Here is a 20,891-nt window from a genome sequence, read left to right as displayed (position 1 = left end):
TAAAAATAATAATAAATGATGATAACATGTATTTATTATGTTGCTCTTTGTTTGCTTTCTCTTCTGTTTTTTTTCTCCATACAGGTGATCCAGGTGTTTTGTTTCTTTTTCTTTTTGTTCCTTCCCCCCTTTCTCATCATCTCTTCTCCCCTCTGTTTTTCTTTCTCTCCCTCTTTCTTTCATTCTTTCCTTCTCCCTGTCCTTTCCCCCAGTCATGTCTGTCCCGTCTGTAACAACTGATAATAAAATAAAATAAATACACAATTATAATAAAGGTCAATCAAATGGACCAACATGGCATCTTTCTCGGCCTTCAAACAACAATTCTGATGGCTAAAGATCCAAATGGGACAGGCAAATAAATAAATAAATAAATGATGATAACCATGTGCAGCTTCTCTCGTCTTCCATTTTTCCCTGATGTGTTTCACTCAACATCAGACATGTGTTAAAGTGTGTTGGCTGCATATTAAGTTCAAAATGCTGATGAGCTCTGATCCAGTTGACTGATATACTCTGCTCTACATCCTGCACTGAAATATGAGGATTGTGTGTTTATTAAAATTAAAAATCATCATGGAGTCATTGACAGAAGAGCATCAATGTTCAGCCTGTTAAATTAGATTTAGATATTTTTATTTCAGAAATGATTCCTAATAAAAATGGAGAATATAAAATCACAATCAAAGCAGTAAAGTCCATATTATGAAGTGTTTGCTGTATCAGACAATCATGTTTATTCACAACAATGAAAACAATATAGTGCAGATAAACATGGTGCTGTAATGAATCTGCTCTTAAACACAATAACAAAATACATTTTCCAAGAGAGATGATAATGATTCACATCAGCGTGAAGAACGAATACATTTACAACTGGTTTCTAACATTTCTTATAGATCGAACTGATCACTGATAGAAACAGAAGAATATTCAAAATGATACTCTGAGAGATACATGAATGAGATATGGATAAACATCAAATCACATAAAACAAAAAGCACAAAATCACTATAACTGAAATATGAGCAGAAATATAGAAGAATTAAGTCAAAAGATAGAAAAAGGCTAAATGTTTAAAATATATAATCACATAAGAGACTGAACCGTCCACTCAGGTCACAGATTCATATCTACAATAATATTTTTGTTTGGATTTAATCACTTCTATGTATTATTATTATTATTATTATTATTATTATTATAAGCATATTAAGTGTGTGTCTGAGCTGAAAGCTGCTCTCCTCTCCTGGTTTTCTGTATCACACAGACCACAACAACACAAAGCATCACCTGCAGACCGCTGAGCAGTATCCACCTGACTCTGTAGAAGGTCGAGTAAACCCCAAAGGGCTCTCTGTAGATCAGAACAAATGTTTCTGCTGACACACACTCATACTCTGACTTAAAACCTGTACACACATACTCTCCTGCATCTTCCAGTGAGACATTAGAGATTATCAAGCTGTCATCGGAACAAGTGATTCTATTGTCACTGCAGAAGTCAATATCGTACACAATTTTGCCTTCTGTTTGGATCAACTTAATGAACATAAAGCCCGAAGTACTTTTTTCCCAATCATCAGAGCATCTCATAGTGACTTCATCTCCCTCTGAGAAAACCTTTACTGCAGGTGGACCAAATTTAGGGCACACCAAAAGCCAGTACGCGTGCATTACTTTTTCACCTACACAGCTGTAGATACCTGAATCATTTAACATTAGTGATGGAAGTACCAGCGAGAAGTTTTGACCAAGTTCTTGATCAATAATGTCGGGAACTGCATCCATCCACCAAACTGGGGGCTGGTCATGAATGGGGTCCATGAAGGGACACTCCAGCACAGCTGTGTCTCCCTCTGAAGCATAACGTAGCTTTGTATGTTTGGTCAAACGTACAGAGTAAGTGCTCACACACTGCTGTTGGTTCATCAACAGGCAGATGTAAGACGTTGGTTGTGTGTTGACATGAAGAAGTGATGCGTTTGTCACCTGCAGGAAACTTTCTTGGACTTTATTCACCTTCAAAATTCTGTCTTCGAAACTACTCGGCCCGGCTTGTTGTTGCCACTCCCCATAATGTCTGATCCAACGCACCGTCAGATTCTCACCTGCTCCTTTACATTGTACGTCTACAGTAGAATCAGAAGCTATGATAGATTCTTCCCCCTTTACTGTCTTACACACAGTCAGGCTGATGTTTCTCTCATATGTTACGCTGCCCTGAGTCCAGCACACATCTCGGTACAGTCCAGAGTCTGAGTGGGTCAGGTTGTTGAGAGTAAATGAAGGAGAACCATGAAATGTCTCAGGAAATGAGAGTCGTCCTGTCAGGTCTTCATGTACTGTGAAGTTTCTGTTCCAGGGGTCAGAGATGTTCCACAGGACCAGAGTATCTTCACCAACACGTCTGGAGGTGATGCAGGAGCTGTTTTGATCTGGGAGCTTGAACTGTAAAGAGTCTCCTTCTTCTCTTATGGCGATAAATTCTTCTGCATGAATGTTGCTGATGAGAGTGAACAGCAGGGAGAAGCAGAGCTGTGCGACTGCAGCCATCCTGCTCAGAGGTCTCCTGGTGAGTGTCGTACAAGCACTGACACTGCTCGCTTCATGAGCTTCCTGTTTGTGGTTGGAGGAGGAACGCCACTTCTTTATCACATCATCAAGGAACACTTTGAAGCATTTGGCTCGATATCACGCCGTATATCTGCTTTCACTCTTCACAGGTCAAAGTGTGGACACGTTTTTTTTATACTTCGTTGCATGGGTCCAGGGGTATCAAACATGTGGTCTGGAGCACAGAACCGGCCAGTCACAGTGTCCAATCTGAACCATTACAAGTGAGATAATGTCAGCTTTACCACACAGCCATGAATATTTATAAAAATGTAAAAGTCCTTTTTAAACTACAGGGAGTGCAGAATTATTAGGCAAATGAGTATTTTGTCCACATCATCCTCTTCATGCATGTTGTCTTACTCCAAGCTGTATAGGCTCGAAAGCCTACTACCAATTAACTCATTCACTGCCATTGACGTCTATAGACGTCAATTGAAAAACTTACGTTGACTGCCATTGACGTCTATAGACGTCAATTACGTTTTTCAATGGGAGGGGCCAGAATACAACCTCGGGCAGCTTGTCAGTGAATTTTATTTTTTCATATATTTGTAAATAAATTGTTTTGATAAAACATAACCTTTCTCAGTGTTATTTCTGTTTTATAGAAGTGAAGAACTATTTTATATGTTAGAGGTGTCACAAAGCAAGAAATATTAGTGTCAAAGGCACTTTTCTGCTTGAAATGTATTTTTCACAAAAAGCCCGTTTTCTCCCTTTTTTTGGTCAAAACAGGCATTTTTGGTGGAACCCACCTCTCTTCTACAGCTGATTACTAAAGAATGGAAAATGGTAGAAACAAGCTTTTTTTTTGGATGAAAGAAGAGAGTCTGTTCTTCATTTTGGTAGGTTCAGCGTTTATATGATCATAACACACAGTTTTCTGTGGCTCTTCAAAAATGAGTAAAAATGCTCAAAAACCCTGGCAGTGGGGAGTTACCTGATTTGAAAATGGCTGGCAGTGAATGAGTTAAGCATATTAGGTGATGTGCATCTCTGTAATGAGAAGGGGTGTGGTCTAATGACATCAACACCCTATATCAGGTGTGCATAATTGTTAGGCAAAGTCCTTTCCTTTCGCAAAATGGGTCAAAAGAAGGACTTGACAGGCTCAGAAAAGTCAAAAATTGTGAGATTGTCAGGTTAAGGCTGTGTGCAGGTAGGAGTGGAAGTAGAAGGACCCAAAGTGCAGACACTCGGAGGCGGAAAGTGGCTCAAAACTCAGCTGTTATTGCTTGATGGCAAAAAGTGGCAAAATGTAATAGAAATCCAAAATCCAAATAAACTTACATGACCAGGCAAACGGAACACACAGCATAAATGAGAGTAGCTCACGACACAGACACAAAGAAACACGGGGCTTAAATACACAGAGGGAGCAATCAGGGAATGGGTAACAGGAGGGAAACACAGCTGGGGCAAATCAGGCCTAACGAGACAAGGGGAAGCCAAACCAGACACATTAACATCAGACATGGACTTTCAAAGTAAAACAGGAAACATAATACAGACTCACAGGCAGGCACTATAACAAAGGGAACAAAGACGTGGGACCAGGGCAGACATAGACACTGACTGGATGTGGGGATACAGCAGACAGGAGAGACAGCAACTATGGAACACAGACAGAAAACCAGAACACTAAAACTCTAAACAAACCCCACCCAGAGAACCTAAACTAAGAATGATCCTAAAACCCATAAAGCAAAGCTAGAATATAATGAAATAACAAAATCAAAGAACCAAAAACACAAAACACTGGGTCAACGACCCAGGGACCCTAACAGAGATATCTTGCAGAGGGATGCAGCAGTCTCAAAATTGCAAAGCTTCTGAAGCGTGATCATCGAACAATCAAGCGTTTCATTCAAAATAGTCAACAGGGTCGTAAGAAGCGTGTGGAAAAACCAAGGCGCAAAATAACTGCCCATGAACTGAGAAAAGTCAAGCGTGCAGCTGCCAAGATGCCACTTGCCACCAGTTTGGCCATATTTCAGAGCTGCAACATCACTGGAGTGCCCAAAAGCACAAGGTGTGCAATACTCAGAGACATGGCCAAGGTAAGAAAGGCTGAAAGACGACCACCACTGAACAAGACACACAAGCTGAAACGTCAAGACTGGGCCAAGAAATATCTCACGACTGATTTTTCTAAAGTTTTATGGACTGATGAAATGAGAGTGAGTCTTGATGGGCCAGATGGATGGGCCCGTGGCTGGATTGGTAAAGGGCAGAGAGCTCCAGTCCGACTCAGACGCCAGCAAGGTGGAGGTGGAGTACTGGTTTGGGCTGGTATCATCAAAGATGAGCTTGTGGGGCCTTTTCGGGTTGAGGATGGAGTCAAGCTCAACTCCCAGTCCTACTGCCAGTTTCTGGAAGACACCTTCTTCAAGCAGTGGTACAGGAAGAAGTCTGCATCCTTCAAGAAAAACATGATCTTCATGCAGGACAATGCTCCATCACACGCGTCCAAGTACTCCACAGCGTGGCTGGCAAGAAAGGGTATAAAAGAAGACAAACTAATGACATGGCCTCCTTGTTCACCTGATCTGAACCCCATTGAGAACCTGTGGTCCATCATCAAATGTGAGATTTACAAGGAGGGAAAACAGTACACCTCTCTGAACAGTGTCTGGGAGGCTGTGGTTGCTGCTGCACGCAATGTTGATGGTGAACAGATCAAAACACTGACAGAATCCATGGATGGCAGGCTTTTGAGTGTCCTTGCAAAGAAAGGTGGCTATATTGGTCGCTGATTTGTTTTTGTTTTGTTTTTGAATGTCAGAAATGTATATTTGTGAATGTGGAGATGTTATATTGGTTTCACTGGTAAAAATAAATCATTGAAATGGGTATATATTTGTTTTTTGTTGAGTTGCCTAATAATTATGCACAGTAATAGTCACCTGCACACACAGATATCCCCCTAAAATAGCTAAAACTAAAAACAAACTAAAAACTACTTCCAAAAACATTCAGCTTTGATATTAATGAGTTTTTTGGGTTCATTGAGAACATGGTTGTTGTTCAATAATAAAATTATTCCTCAAAAATACAACTTGCCTAATAATTCTGCACTCCCTGTAATTAAAACTTTTTGAATAGTTTTTTAGTTTCAAAACCAAATAAAAAATGTTGTTTCTTATGTGATCCTTCATAAAGCATCACATATTTTCCAACATAATTCAGGGTTTGGTTTGGCCTAAGTAAGCAGAGAAGTCCAGGCATCCAGTTTCCATGCAGATGTTTACATGAAGCTCATCATCTGATGATGAAACTTACTTTGCACCCAAGCAGCCCAACCAGAAATTGAAAGTGTACATGCATCAAGGGACGGAGCGCATCCCGTCAATAGTTCCAAAGTGCAATCGAGGCTAATCCCATGATCTTCTTATTTTCTTGTAGACCGAAGTTGAAAATCTGGCAGTATTTATTTTTGTGATTTTTTTTCCACTCTCAGCCGTCCTTCTCCTGTATTTGGGTCTGTTTGTTAATTTATTTCAATCATGTAAACAATATACAGGTGCATTTAGCAAAGAAAATTAGAGAAAAAAATACTATACAAAATAAAGTTAATACATTTCAATATTGCTTCTGTTCTGATTCATTTATATGTCGAAAGGGAGAGGGAAGAAGTACACACTTATTTAATCCCACCCCTTTGCCATAAGTTATCCGTCAACATTTAGTCAGCTTCCTTACTGATATAATCTGTAATAAAAATAGTGAACAGATTTCTGATATAATATAATTTATTTTCATTCAGAAATTTATTTTCACTGACTCTTTCAATATCAACACCATTTAGTTTAATCTTAGCATTGTATTTAAAGTACTATTTCCAAATAACATAATTTTAGTTTTATTCAAATTTAATGATAATTTGTTTTTATCAAGCCTGTAGTTTATGAAATGGTGTTTGTTGCCAGATTTGTATAGAGGTATAACTTTTGCTATTTTCATTCTGTCTGGAAATCGACCAGTTTGAAATGATAAATTACAGATGTACGTAAACGGTTTTATAACAGCCTTACTATATCTTTTAACCACTCTCATATCAATATCAATTGGGTTCCGGCTTGAGTGAACGCTGGCGCGCCTGGCTACCGCTACTCACTGGTACATTTTCGATTATTTGGATTCAGATTTGAATGAACAGGGACATTCACACTCAGGACCAGATCGATCTCTGCCAGGGATTGATTTGCAACGCTTGTCCTCAACATCTGCTATTTCAGCTGAATGTGCTCTTACGTCGTCTTCTCAGTGAGCTGCACTAGCTTAACTGTTTGAGCTATTTTAGCCTACCTGTTCGTCGCTCCGGCTGGCTCGGCTCCTTTTCCTCCACATAATCGACTCTTGGTGGCGCTGTCACTTGGTGTTCGCTCGCTCTGCGGTAGAGTATCACTCCCTGTTCCTGCTCAAACACAGTGGTGTTTCTGAGTAGCTTATTTGCTTAGCAATTTAATTAACAACTTTTAAATACATTCTTTTTCATAGTATAATCTTCACGTGCTTCATCCGAAGCACACTTTCTGTGTACTCACTACCTAATTTATAGCCAAAGTATTCACTCACTGTCTCTGTACTGTTTCGCTAGCTTAGCTTAGCTCGTAGCCGACTCGTTAGCACCATGGCTACTTCACCTGTCCCTCCTGCACTTTCTTGCGCATTGTGTCAGATGTTTAGTTACTCCTCGGCCTCCTTTAGCAATAATGATATCTGTAACAAATGTAGCATATTTGCAGCGCTGGAGGCCAGGATTACTGAATTGGAGACTCGGCTTCGCACCCTTCATTCACCCATAGCTATCCAGGCCCCTGAAGCTGGTGCAGCCGAAGATAGCGTAGGCCCCGCTAGCTGTTCCCCGGCAGACCCCAAGCAGCTGGGGAAAGAGGGCGGCTGGGTGACAGTGAGGAGGAAGCATAGTCCTAAACAGAAGCCCCAGGTACACCACCAACCCGTTCATGTGTCTAACCGTTTTTCCCCACTCGGAGACACACCCGCCGGGGGTCAAACTCTGGTAATTGGTGATTCTGTTCTCAGACATGTGAAGCTAGAGACACCGGCAACCATAGTCAATTGTCTTCCAGGGGCCAGAGCAGGCGACATTGAAGGAAATTTAAAACTGCTGGCTAAGGGTAAACGTAAATTCAGTAAGATCATAATTCACGTCGGCAGTAATGACAGCCGGTTACGCCAATCGGAGGTCACTAAAATCAATATTGAATCGGTGTGCAACTTTGCCAAAACAATGTCGGACTCTGTAGTTTTCTCTGGTCCCCTCCCCAATCAGACCAGGAGTGACATGTTTAGCCGCATGTTCTCCTTAAATTGCTGGCTGTCTGAGTGGTGTCCCAGAAACGATGTGGGCTTCATAGATAATTGGCAAACCTTCTGGAGGAAACCTGATCTTGTTAGGAGAGACGGCATCCATCCCACTTTGGATGGAGCAGCTCTCATTTCTAGAAATATGGACAAATTTATTAAACCCCCCCAAAATATGACTATCCAGAGTTGGGACCAGGAAGCAGAGTTGCAGTCTTACATGCCTCTCTGCAGCTTCTCTCCTCCTGCTACCCCCCCAAAAACCCATCTCCATAGAGACTGTGTCAGCTTCCAAAAAGACAAAAAACAAACTAAAAACCAGCAACAAACAACTTAAACATAAACAATTACAAAGAAAGAACAATACAGTATCCACATCTGAACTAAAGAGTAAAACAGTGAAATGTGGATTATTAAATATTAGGTCTCTCTCCTCCAAGTCTCTGTTAGTACATGACTTAATAATTGATCAACAAATTGATTTACTCTGCCTTACAGAAACCTGGTTGCAGCAGGATGATTATGTTAGTTTAAATGAATCAACACCCCCGAATCATTCTAACTACCAGAAATCACGAAGCACAGGCCGAGGGGGCGGTGTGGCAGCAATTTTTCACACCAGCCTATTAATCAACCAAAGACCAAGACAGACTTTTAATTCATTTGAAAGCCTGATGCTTAGCCTCGTCCACCCCAGCTGTAAAACTCAGAAACCAGTCTTACTTGTTATCATCTATCGTCCACCTGGGCCTTACACAGAGTTTCTGTCTGATTTCTCAGACTTTTTACCTAATTTAGTTCTGAGCTCAGATAAAATAATTATTGTGGGTAATTTTAACATCCATGTAGACGCTAAAAATGACAGCCTCAACATGGCATTTAATCTGTTATTAGACTCAATTGGCTTCTCTCAAAATGTAAAAGAACCCACCCACCACTTTAATCACTTTCTAGATCTTGTTTTAACATATGGCATAGAAACTGAACATTTTACAGTGTTTCCTGAAAACCCTCTCCTGTCTGATCATTTCCTGACAACATTTACATTTACAATAATTGATTGCACAGCAGTGGAGAGTAGACTTTATCAAAGTAGATGTTGTTCTGAAAGCGCTGTAACTAAGTTTAAGAATATAATCCACCCACTGTTATCATCTTCAATGCCCTGTACCAACACAGAGCAGAGCAGCTATCTGAACGCTACCCCAACAGAGGTCGATTATCTTGTTAATAATTTCACCTCCTCACTACGTACAACTCTGGATACTGTAGCTCCTGTGAAAACTAAGGTCTCTAATCAGAAGTACCTGACTCCGTGGTATAATTCTCAAACACGTAGCCTAAAGCAGATGACTCGTAATCTGGAGAGGAAATGGCGTGTCACAAATTTAGAGGATCATCATTTAGCCTGGAGAAATAGTTTGCTGCTTTATAAGAAAGCCCTCGGCAAAGCCAGAACATCTTACTATTCATCACTGATTGAAGCAAATAAGAACAACCCCAGGTTTCTCTTCAGCACTGTAGCCAGGCTGACAAAAAGTCAGAGCTCTGTTGAGCCAACCATCCCTTTAACGTTAACTAGTAATGACTTCATGAACTTCTTCACAAATAAAATTTTTATCATTAGAGAAAAAATTACCAACAATCATCCCACAGATGTAATATTATCTACAGCTACTCTTAGTACCACTGATGTTAAGTTAGACTCTTTTTCTCCAATTGATCTTTCTGAGTTAACTTCAATAATTACTTCCTCCAAACCATCAACGTGTCTTTTAGACCCCATTCCTACAAAACTGCTCAAAGAAGTCCTTCCATTAATTAATTCTTCAATCAACCTATCTCTAATGATCGGCTATGTACCACAGGCCTTCAAGCTGGCTGTAGTTAAACCTTTACTCAAAAAGCCATCTCTAGACCCAGCAGTCTTAGCTAATTATAGGCCAATCTCCAACCTTCCTTTCATATCAAACATCCTTGAAAGAGTTGTCAAACAGCTAACAGATCATCTGCAGAGGAATGGTTTATTTGAAGAGTTTCAGTCAGGTTTCAGAGCTCAGCACAGCACAGAAACAGCTTTAGTGAAGGTTACAAATGATCTTCTTATGGCCTCTGACAGTGGACTCATCTCTGTGCTTGTCCTGCTAGACCTCAGTGCAGCATTCGATACTGTCGACCATAATATCCTATTAGAGCGATTAGAACATGCTGTAGGCATTACAGGTACTGTGCTGCAGTGGTTTGTATCATATCTATCTAATAGACTCCAGTTTGTGCATGTAAATGGAGAATCCTCTTCACACACTGAGGTTAATTATGGAGTTCCACAGGGTTCAGTGCTAGGACCAATTCTGTTTACACTATACATGCTTCCCTTAGGCAGCATCATTAGAAGACATAGCATACATTTACACATGCAGATGACACCCAGCTCTATCTGTCCATGAAGCCAGATAACACACACCAATTAGTTAAACTGCAGGAATGTCTTAAAGACATAAAGATCTGGATGGCCGCTAACTTTCTGCTTCTTAATTCAGATAAAACTGAGGTTATTGTACTCGGCCCTGAAAATCGTAGAAATATGGTCTCTAACCAGATTCTTACTCTGGATGGCATTACCTTGGCCTCCAGTAACGCTGTGAGGAACCTTGGAGTCATTTTTGACCAGGACATGTCCTTCAACACACATATTAAACAAATATGTAAGACTGCTTTATTCCATTTGCGCAACATCTCTAAAGTTAGAAATATCCTGTCTCAGAGTGACGCTGAAAAACTAGTTCACGCATTTATTACTTCCAGGCTGTAATTCATTATTATCAGGATGTCCTAAAAACAGTTTATCCTGATTACAAACGTTAGGGTAAGTGAATCCAGATGATGGAAAGATAGCTAGTCTGCTGATGAGCACTGTCTGCTCTAACACTGACTTTGTTTGTGTTTCCTGGAGTCCCGTCAGTCCTGTAAATCAGCGTCCCCAACCTTTTTTGTGCAATGGACCGGTTTATGTATGCAATATTCTCATGGACCAGCCTTTAAGGTGTCGAGGATAAATACAACAAAATAAAACCAGTACTGCTGCCAAAAAAAGAAGAGTTATTCAAACCCCTGAAAAGCATCAATTTCACACCCGACCTCAACTCTCGCGGTCTGGTTCCAAATGATTTACGGACCGGTGCCAGTCCATGGCCTAGGGGTTGGGGACCGTTGTTGTAAATAAAAGAAACCCCTGCTTGGACGCTGTGCAGAGCAGCTGGACCACACATTGTCACTTAATGTTTCTCATCATATTAATATTTATTTGTAAAATTGTAACTTTTAGTTTTAATGTTCATCAAATAAAATTACATTATTGAATACTACGTGCTACGCAATAATAGTAATAATATTAACTGTAATAATCGTAATGGCAGTTGTTGTCATCATCATGCTGTTAATATCATGACTTTTAAATTCATAGTTTTTCATTAAAACATTTTTAATTCATCAAAATGAAATATTAAAAAAAAAACCTAAACTTTAAACTCTGCCACAAACAAAAATAGAATAAAAATAATAAATGATAACCATGTGCAGCTTCTCTCGTCTTCCATTTTTCCATAATATGTTTCACTCTACATGTTAAAGTGTGTTGGCTGCATGTTAAGTTCAAAACGCTGATTATTCATTTGAAGTCAAAGTTTAGGAGCTCTGATCCAGTTGACTGATATACTCTGCTCTACATCCTGCACTGAAATATGTGGATTGTGTGTTTATTAAAATTAAAAATCATCGTGGAGTCATTGACAGAAGAGCATCAACATTCAGCCTGTTAAATTATATTTAGATATTTTTATTTCAGAAATGTTTCCTGACATAAATGGAGAATATAAAAACACAATCAAAGCAGTCAAGTCCATATTATGAAGTGTTTGCTGTATCAGACAATCATGTTTATTCACAACAATGAAAACAATATAGTGCAGATAAACATGGCGCTGCAATGAATCTGCTCTTAAACACAATAACAAAATACATTTTCCAAGAGAGATGATAATGATTCACATCAGAGTGAAGAACGAATACATTTACAACTGGTTTCTAACATTTATTATAGATCGAACTGATCACTGATAGAAACAGAAGAATATTCAAAATGATACTCTGAGAGATACATGAATGATAATAATAAATGCTGATGAGCATATTAAGTGTGTGTCTGCGCTGAAAGCTGCTCTCCTCTCCTGGTTTTCTGTATCACACAGACCACAACAACACAAAGCATCACCTGCAGACCGCTGAGCAGTATCCACCTGACTTTGTAGAAGGTCGAGTAAACCCCAAAGGCCTCTCTGTGGATCAGAACAAATTTTTCTCCTGACACACACACCTCTGACTTAAAACCTGTACACGCATACTCTCCTGCATCTTCCAGTGAGACATTAGAGATTATCAGGCTGTCATGGGAACAAGTGATTCTATTGTCACTGCAGAACTTATCATCGTACACAATTTTACCTTCTGTTTGAATCGACTTAATGAACCAAACGGATAGAAATCCAGCTTTACATCTCATAGTGACTTCATCTCCCTCTGAGAAAACCTTTACTACAGGTGGACCAAATTTAGGGCACACGAAAAGCCAGTACACATGTATTACTTTTTCACCTTCACAGTAGTAGATACCTGAATCATTTAACATTAGTGATGGAAGTACCAGCGAGAAGTTTCGACCAAGTTCTTGATCAGTATCGTAGGAAATTGCTACCTTCATCCAAACTGGGGGCTGGTCATGAATGGGGTCCATGAAGGGACACTCCAGCACAGCTGTGTCTCCCTCTGAAGCATAACGTAGCTTTGTTTGTTTGGTCAAACGTACAGAGTAAGTGCTCACACACTGCTGTTGGTTCATCAACAGGCAGATGTAAACAGTTTGTTGTTCATTGAAGACATGAAGAAGAGATGCGTTTTTTGCCTCCAGGAAACTTTCTTGGACTTTATTCACCTTCAAAATTGTTCTGTCTTCAAAACTACTCGGCTCGGCTTGTTGCCACTTACTGTCATGTCTGATCCAACGCACCGTCAGATTCTCACCTGCTCCTTTACATTGTACGTCTTCAGTGTCTTCAAGACTTGCGATAGATTCTTCCCCCCTTACTGTCTTACGCACAGTCAGGCTGATGTTTCTCTCATATGTCATGTTGCCCTGAGTCCAGCACACATCTTGGTACAGTCCAGAGTCTGAGTGGGTCAGGTTGTTGAGAGTAAATGAAGGAGAACCATGAAATGTCTCAGGAAATGAGCGTCGTCCTGTCAGGTCTTCATGTACTGTGAAGTTTCTGTTCCAGGGGTCAGAGATGTTCCACAGGACCAGAGTATCTTCACCAACACGTCTGGAGGTGATGCAGGAGCTGTTGTGATCTGGGAGCTTGAACTGTAAAGAGTCTCCTTCTTCAATTATGGCGATAAATTCTTCTGCATGAATGTTGCTGATGAGAGTGAACAGCAGGGAGAAGCAGAGCTGTGCGACTGCAGCCATCCTGCTCAGAGGTCTCCTGGTGAGTGTCGTACAAGCACTGACACTGCTCGCTTCATGAGCTTCCTGTTTGTGGTTGGAGGAGGAACGCCACTTCTTTATCACATCATCAAGGAACACTTTGAAGCATTTGGCTCGATATCACGCCGTATATCTGCTTTCACTCTTCACAGGCCAAAGGAGTGAACACATAGTTTTTTTTATACTTCGTTGCATGGGTCCAGGGGTATCAAACATGTGGTCTGGAGCACAGAACCGGCCAGTCACAGTGTCCAATCTGAACCATTACAAGTGAGATTATGTCAGCTTTACTAAACAGCATTGAATATTTATGAATATGTAAAAGTCCTTTCTAAACTATTAATAGTTTTTTTCACAAAAAAGACAGAAATATGGCGGGGCGCTAGGTCGCAGCAGCCACACAGTGTCCTGTCGTGTCTACAATATCCCGACCATAACTTGAACCTGGTATTTAATACCTACTGCACAATCCACTTCGTATTGTCTCTGTCCTGTGTACAGTAGTCCCTCGCTATAATGCGGTTTACCTTTCGCTGATTTTTTTGTGTGCAGTTTTGCATGTTTTGGTTTTTTTGGGGGGGGGGGGGGGGGGGGTTAACAACGCATTGTGTTCTGTATCCTGATTGGCTGTAGACCATTGTCAAATCAATCTGGTGCCGTGTCTCCTGTACAGTACAAAATTCGTTCAGCTTGTCAATTTCACATAAATCTTTGATCACTAGCAGTGTGACTCTGAAGTGCTGTACAGTATGTTTGTAAGTCTTCTCCCCAACAAACACAAAAATATAGACGAAACGTTTTGCACCGTCAAAAGGCAGCAGCGGGTGTTTTTGGTTTCATTCTATAATACTGGACTCATTTTCTCTATGGAGGACCGCAAGAGCCATGTGCATCAAAATAAAGAATTCTGTTCTTAAATAATGAATTGTGGAATATGAATAAATATATATATATATATATATATATATATATATATATATATATATATATGTATGTATGTATGTGTGTGTGTGTGTGTGTGTGTGTGTGTGTGTGTATATGTACACACACACACACATTGTCACGGCGAGTGAGGTGAGCCGTGTGGAGGAAATGAAGGAGGATCCAAATGCAGGCAGTCGTGAAGGTGTGAAGGTGGTTTATTGAACATGAAAGTAAATACAAACGGCAAAATGGAGCTAGAACTAAACTATACTGGGATAAACTAAACTACAGAGCACAAACCTTAACGAGAACGACCAGAGGAGAATGATGATGGACAGCAGGGAGAACACACGGGTGAGACATGGTAGATACTCAGATCAGGCAGGGTGGAATACACAGACGGACCAGCAACAACAATGACGGAAGACATGACTTAAATACACAGAGAACCACAGGGGAATTACACACAGGTGGTGGACACAGCTGGGAATAATCAACAAGACGAGACAAAGGTAAAACTGAACACACTCACATGAGACCCAGACCTTCACAATAAAACAGGAAATGAGAACACCACACCAAGACGCAGACCTGACACTGAGAGACAGACAGGAAATGACATATGAAACTAAACTCACATCGTAAACCCAGATAAACAGAAACATGGAACTCTAATAATAGAAATCATAATCATCACCATAACACGACAAGAGAACAAGAACACAATCCCTGATGAAAACTTAAATCAAAACACAATAAACTCAAAATACTGGGTCCAACGGACCCAGAACCGTGACATATATGTGTGTGTGTATATATATATATATATACACACACACACACACACATGAATGAATCCTTTAGCTTCAGGAGCATTTCTATTCATCTTATGAATTCCAGTCTAATGTCAATTCACTGTTTGAGTTTGGTCTTAAACTCCAGAGAATACCACCTGGTTCAACAATCTTTTTATCTTATTATTTGCAAAACGCTTTTCTACGCTTTTCTTCTGAGAGATGCTCCTGAGGCTGAAATTGAGCCCAGAGAAACAACAACAAAGTTTGTCTGTGAAGGCTCTCAGTCATCCAGGTCATCTTAGTCAAAGAAGCCTGCAAAGAAAAGCGTCTGGACTTCTTTAAGTTGCTTGAAGACGTTTCACCTCTCATCCGAGAAGCTTCTTCAGTTCTAAGGTCAAATGGTGGAGAGTCCCAGATTTAAACCTAGTGGGAGTTTCCCCCCACAGTGGGACAAAAGGACCTCCTGATGATCCTCTAATCGCCTGAGCCAAGGTGTGAAACTGGGTGTGGGTCCCAATCAGCCAGAGTTTCGGGTGTGTTCATTGTGAAACCTGGCCCCACCTTATCATGCGAATTCCTGAGGTCAGATGGCCCAGGATGTGAGTGGGCGTTAAGGCGTCTGGGGAGGGAACTCAAAACTGGATTATAGATGGCAGAGAGTTGGTGTCGTAAACCACCGCCTCTGTTCAAAGATGGTCGCTCACAGTGGACATAGATGGCTTCTTTCACTCCTCTTTCAAACCATCTGTCCTCTCTGTCCAAAATGTGAACATTTGCATCCTCAAAAGAGTTTCCTTTATCCTTAAGATGCGGATGGACTGCTGAGTCTTGTCCTGTGGAGGTGGCTCTTCTATGTTGTGCCATGCGCTTGTGAAGTGGCTGTTTGGTCATTGGAGATACCAAACAGCCACTTCACAAGGGCATATATATACATATATATATATGTATGTATGTATAACTGTTTAACTTTCACTGAACCAGAAAATTATGACTCTAGAGATAAAATCTCTTTTGCAAGAGTCTTGACCCCAGCATGCTGCTACATGCTTTTTACCCTTTCAGGAAAAAGGCTAAAATGTTAAAATGTTTTTTAGTATGTGTAGGGATTTATACCAAATCGACACAAAATTAAGGTCATTTGTTGCAGAGAAATGATTGATGGACAGATGTGGAGGATATGTGGGAGGAAACGGACATCAAACCACTGAAGTAAACATGTTTTCAGAGATAATAAAGAACTGCGTGTGGGAAAGTGTACGAAACAGATAAAAGCCACGTGTGTGTGAGAGAGAGTATCAGATGTCAAAGAAAAAACAACTTTAACATGAAAACAGATTGCAGAGCATCCACACTTCTCAAATCAGTAGTAAATGGCCTGTATTTGTGTAGCGCTTTACTAGTCCCTAAGGACACAAAGCGTTTTACACATTCAGTCATCCACACACTGGTGATGGCTGCCGGATACTGGCGCCACCAGGCCCTCTGACCAACACCAGCAGGCAACCTGTGAAGTGTCTTGCCCAAGGACATAACAACCAAGCCTGTCGGAGCCAGGGCCCTGTTTCAGGAAGCCGGTTTAGAAAACTCAGAGTGAAAAACGATACGCAGGGTTGAGTAACCCCGAACTGTCCAACTCGGAATATTCGGTTTCAGAAAGGCTGATAACAATTAGTTCAATCAACACGGAGTTGCATCAACCCCAAGTGAAGCGCGCGGACGAGGATACATAAAGCCCTGATAAGCAGAGCACAGATTAAGCGAGTCACCATGGAGACGGAGGGAAAGAAGGCGCGGTCAATGTATTTTACAGCGCTTGAGGCCGAAATTCTGATGGCAGCATATGCCGATAACATGCAAATTCCGCGGAAAAAAGTAACACAGCCACAGCTGCAAAAGAAAGGGAGCATGCATGGCAAAACATAGCCGACAGAGTCAATGCGTGAGTGTTAATATAAACATTGATCTAGGGATTTCCACCCATTTAACACGTTATTTTATCATATGTTATTTTATTTGTTATTTTATACATTTTATTTTGTGACGTGATGTGAGCGCAGGTGCAACCCAACAGGCCCCAAACGTTCCTGGCAGCAAGTAAAAATGAAATATAAAAATATAGTCCAAACAGGTAAGGTGTAATTGTATTATGAGCCATAGTGCTTGGTCTGTTTGTCCGATGTAAATCAATTGCAGTTAGAGGCTACATTAATTTTCTTTCTGTAAGCACTTATTGAAATTATCTGAGCACATTACAAGTACATATTTGCTTACTCTGTATGCTCAAATGTGACCCGTTATAGCCAACAGAAAAAAAGCGGAGGCCCGAAAAACAGGTTGGGGTCCTCCACCACCACCACTCACAGAGGCTCAGCAGTTGGCCCTCAGCCAAAACAGTGGGCGCCCTGTGGCCGAAGGCATCTCTGCGGGGACATCCTCTGAGTCAATAACCCCGCAAGACACAAGTGCCTACATAAGAGGTAAATTCAAAATAATACATGATGTGCATACATCCTTTCTTCACAGTCACCTTTGCAGTGCTACTCATTCATTTGATAAACTCTTTACCATAATGAATTATTTTGTAGTGAAGTTATTTTCCTACTGATCTTGCCTTGCCTCAGTCTTGGTTGTCTTTGAGAGCATAATGACAATGAAGTGTAAGGTGATTGGTATGTTTGTTAATTGCCATTTGGTCCCTTGTAAGTTATAAGTGACCTGTATAAACCTCATATTCTATCAGTTGATGGTGATGGTGTACTGCATCTGGTGCAGCCTCCTGTTGAGCCAGACCAACATGCAGTTGTGAGTAATACTCCACAGATTATATGAGTTTACAGTAGAACAGCAATGTTGTTTATTTCTTTACTGCAGGAAAATAATGAAGAAACATTGACAGCTGTTACAGAGGAGGAAGCAACAGAGACACTTTATGAGGTTTACATCTTTTAATACTTTGTGTACAGGAAATACAGGCGACCAATAAAGCCAGTTGAACAAAAAATCTGTTTATTCTTCTTTCAACATGTTGAGGTGACGGGTCAAAAGAAATGATTGTGACATATGGTGTCTCTGACTGCGCTTCCATCTTGTATGTCCGTGGGAGGGTCAGGATGTTCATGGTTTGGATCACTGCTGATGTCTGGTTCAGAAGGACAGTGTTCTCCTCTAATTGTGGCAATGTTGTGAAGAATCACACATGCCACAATAATGTCACATGCCCTTTCTGGGGTGACCCTGAGTCTTTGCAGGCACTGGAACCGGGCCTTAAGCATTCCGATAGTCATTTCAATTCTGGCTCTTGTCCTGCAATGAGCCAGATTATATCGCTGCTGTGGGCCCGGTTCAGGGTCAGGGTAAGGGGTAAGCAAATAGGGTAAACATGGATACCCCCTATCACCAAGCAAGTAGCCAGTGAACTCTCCTAAGACAGAAGGATACACTTCAGTTCAAATGTCCCTGAAGCAATTGGTCTTTATATATTTTAAAGTATTCTCAAATCACCATGTCCAAATTTTGTGCTCAGTGTACATTCACGGAATATTTGTGAGTCATGGACAGAGCCTGGCCACTTGGCTTCCACATTTGTGATAATGTTGGCAGCATCACATATGATCTTCACAGTGCAGAGAACACAAATTAGCATCCATTACTATGATGAAATAATTTGTTAGTTTGAAATGCTACAGGGAACTATGTACCTGTACATTAATGCTGTGGAAAGACTTCCTGTTCACATAGTCTCCTTCATTTACTGAAGGAGCAATGATTGGAATGTGAGTGCCATCTGTACAGCCAATCACGCCTGGGAACCGTGAAAATAAATGTAAAATTTAAGTAGTAGTTCAAGTATCACCACATCATGAATTAAGTTTTGTTCATCCTGATACCTGCAATTTTGTGGCATCCCTCTTTGATAAATCTTGTGGGTCTATGACCGGGGAACACCACAAACGAGTACAGGAGACGTTTCAGTGCAACTGTAACATTCCTGACTGCCCGACAGACGGTAGCCTTGGAAACGTGCTCAGCGTCACCAATATTATACAGAAAGCTCCCGTTTGCAAAAAACCGAAGTGCAATACAAATAATATGTAATGAACTGAGAGCATGTCCGCGATGTGTCACATGCGTAATATATGGCCTGAGGATGTTATTCAAATAAATTATAGATTGTGCTGAACAACGGTAACGTTCACACAGGAAATCATCAGGAAATGATAAAATGTCCAAACGCGCTCTAATCACTCTCTCCCGGTGGAGAGCTCTGCGGAGAATTTGGGCTTCACGATCTACTGGCTCTTCAAGGACGGGGCACGCCATGTCCGACACTTCCTACTGTCAGGTTTCCGACAAAGGGGCGGAGACAGTCAGGGTTAGTTGTAGTAAACCTGCTAGGGGGCAGGTTAGCTTCACGGAGTGTGTCATCATGGTGACTCACTGAGGCTTCATCTGAACTCGCTTTGTGAAACCGAAAACCCAGAGTTTTCGTTAACTCAGGGTATACTTACTCAGTTTTTCCACTAAACCGGCTTCCTGAAACAGGGCCCCGGGCTCGAACCGGCAACCTTCCGGTTACAAGGCGAACTCCCAATTCTTGAGCCACGATCGCGCCTCGAGATACATACTCGATCACTATATATCTGCCTCATGTAAATGTCTAACAGCAGCAGTTTTAACAGTCAAGATTGTGTTTTTGAATGCATGTCTAAGGTGAAGTTTATATACTGGAGTAAGTATCTTCTTTGCACTTTATAGATATTAGGGGTGGGGGAAAAAATCGATACTGTGTAGTATCGTGATATTTTGTTTGCTAATAATGTATCGATACAGGGACAGCAGAAATCGATATTTTGTTACAAAAAAGTTTTTGTGGACTCTGACTTCAGAGCATGTTGATCCTTTTTCTGAGCAAGAACCCTGACATTCCTTCACTGTCCAAATGTGTTTAACTTTTTTTTGGCAGCAATAAACATGTTTTATTTTAATTAAGTTTAAAACTTTTTTATTTAATGTAAAATTATATTTCGTTTTAATTTACTTTCAAATTCTTCAGTTGCTGAAGGGGCTGCATAGTTTTCACAAATTGCATAGTTTAGAATAGCTATAATTGTACCAGATGGTTGCATTCAGTTAAGTTGGACTAGACTGTAATACAAACCGTTCAGTTTGTCAACAATAAAACTGACTGAAATGAGAGAAAGACTGAGTGTGAGACTTTGTTATTACATAAAATGAATATTGATAAAGTTTACCTTTATGTACAGAATCTGAATATTGCAAAATATTTTTAAAAAATTGCAATAATATCGTATCGTGCACTAAGTATTGTGATAATATCGTATCGTAGGATGTATGGTGATTCCCACCTCTAATAGATATGATATTAATGTCATAGACGGCTGTAATGCAGGCAAGAAAGAACACAAAATGCAGACTCGCAGAAACGGGAAGCTCAAAAATACAGCTTTATTTGCTGAAAGGGCAATAATGCAAAACTTTACTGGGACATATATAAACTAAACATATGAAGAGGCACACAGGGGAAACGCACAGCGATGAGGGAGAATGCGACACTATACTTACGTATACTTACATTTGTAGCCCGATTACGTCACAGCGATGCAACGAAGGGTGTCCCAATTCGAAGTGTACTCCAATGCACAGTTCATTTCCCCAAATTTGAA

The 20,891-nt window shown here is 40.7% G+C and overlaps 1 protein-coding gene across 1 annotated transcript; it reads right to left on the bottom strand.

Annotated features, from left to right (window-relative positions):
* Positions 1-722: 722 nt before the first annotated feature.
* Positions 723-3,985, bottom strand: LOC113036246 (uncharacterized). The gene is made up of 2 exons (XM_026192459.1): positions 3,910-3,985; positions 723-2,826 (listed from the first exon to the last, which is right to left on the bottom strand). The coding sequence occupies exon 2, from the start codon at positions 2,554-2,556 to the stop codon at positions 1,213-1,215; it is 1,344 nt and encodes a 447-aa protein (XP_026048244.1). The 5' UTR covers positions 2,557-2,826; positions 3,910-3,985; the 3' UTR covers positions 723-1,212.
* Positions 3,986-20,891: the final 16,906 nt, after the last annotated feature.

The sequence above is a fragment of the Astatotilapia calliptera genome, chromosome 14, assembly GCF_900246225.1.
Source record: "Astatotilapia calliptera chromosome 14, fAstCal1.2, whole genome shotgun sequence".
Classification (NCBI taxonomy): domain Eukaryota; kingdom Metazoa; phylum Chordata; class Actinopteri; order Cichliformes; family Cichlidae; genus Astatotilapia; species Astatotilapia calliptera.
This window is presented reverse-complemented; position numbering and strand designations above follow the sequence as displayed.

Bases quoted from the DNA above. Each gene is read 5' to 3' on its own strand.
- LOC113036246 (XM_026192459.1), bottom strand. From the start codon at position 2,556: ATGGCTGCAGTCGCACAGCTCTGCTTCTCCCTGCTGTTCACTCTCATC.